The sequence below is a fragment of the Brassica oleracea genome, unplaced genomic scaffold (assembly GCF_000695525.1).
Source record: "Brassica oleracea var. oleracea cultivar TO1000 unplaced genomic scaffold, BOL UnpScaffold05952, whole genome shotgun sequence".
In the NCBI taxonomy this organism is placed as follows: Eukaryota; Viridiplantae; Streptophyta; class Magnoliopsida; order Brassicales; family Brassicaceae; genus Brassica; species Brassica oleracea.
The window spans coordinates 1-798 of NW_013622474.1; the positions used below are offsets into that span (position 1 = coordinate 1).

General features: G+C 40.6%; 1 protein-coding gene across 2 annotated transcripts; it reads left to right on the forward strand.

Annotated features, from left to right (window-relative positions):
- Window positions 1-18: 18 nt before the first annotated feature.
- On the forward strand, window positions 19-798 carry LOC106322076 (factor of DNA methylation 2). Of its 2 annotated transcripts, none has more exons than XR_001266215.1 (3): window positions 19-145; window positions 240-472; window positions 710-798. XR_001266215.1 is itself a non-coding variant. In XM_013760253.1 (3 exons), the coding sequence occupies exons 1-2, from the start codon at window positions 34-36 to the stop codon at window positions 468-470; spliced, it is 366 nt and encodes a 121-aa protein (XP_013615707.1). In that variant the 5' UTR covers window positions 19-33; the 3' UTR covers window positions 471-472; window positions 710-798. The 2 variants fall into 2 exon arrangements, 1 of the variants encoding a protein (XP_013615707.1); XM_013760253.1 differs by having other exon boundaries at window positions 19-168.

Sequence of the window (798 nt, forward strand, 5' to 3'; positions counted from 1 at the left end):
CTTACTGAAACCCAGAGGCAAAAAGATGAGGCTATGGGCAAGATCCTTGAGCTTAAGACACAGCTAGACACCAAACAGACACTGGAAATGGAGATCCAGGAGCTGAAAGGCAAATTACAAGTGATGAAGCATTTGGGGGATGTTGGTACTGTCAGTGTTTCTGTCAATGTTGGTACTTTTATCCATATGTTTGTTAAGTCAGCAGCAAGTAATGGTGTTGGATGTTTTCACGGTAACAGGAAGTGGTCGACGAAGAGGATGAGAAGCTGAAGAAGCTTAAAGGCGAGTGGGGAGAAGAGGTGCACGACGCTGTTAAAACAGCTCTGGAGGAAATGGATGAGTATAATCCAAGTGGTCGATACAGCACCCCAGAACTTTGGAATTTCGAAGCAGGAAGGAAAGCAACATTGAAGGAAGTGATTAGTTTCATTTCCAACGATATGAAACCTGTGAAACGCAAAAGAACCTGAAGGTATATGGTCTATCATCTTCGGTTGACACACGTCTCTTGTATATATGTTATGTGCTGAGTTAAACTAACAAACCTGAGAAGTGAGAACCTTGGAGAAGGGTTGGAGTAAAAAATTCTTGTAACAAATTAGAGCAGGGACATGATCTAATTTGTTGAATCCGGTTGAAGAAGTTTAATTCTGATTTGGACTGGTTTTGTTCTGAAGAATCCAATGGTCTTGTACTTTTTTGGTTGCAGGAAGGAGGAGGAAGTAGAAGGAATGGGTAAAGCGTTTAAGTCTTTTAAAATAACTTAGAATCAAGGAGCTTAAGTGATGTAAAATAATC

Excerpts from the sequence above, each read along its gene's own strand:
- LOC106322076 (XM_013760253.1), top strand. The coding sequence starts at position 34 with ATGGGCAAGATCCTTGAGCTTAAGACACAGCTAGACACCAAACAGACA. Across the intron at positions 169-239 it reads CTGTCAGTGTTTCTGTCAAT|GAAGTGGTCGACGAAGAGGA; the intron begins GTTGGTACTTTT and ends TCACGGTAACAG.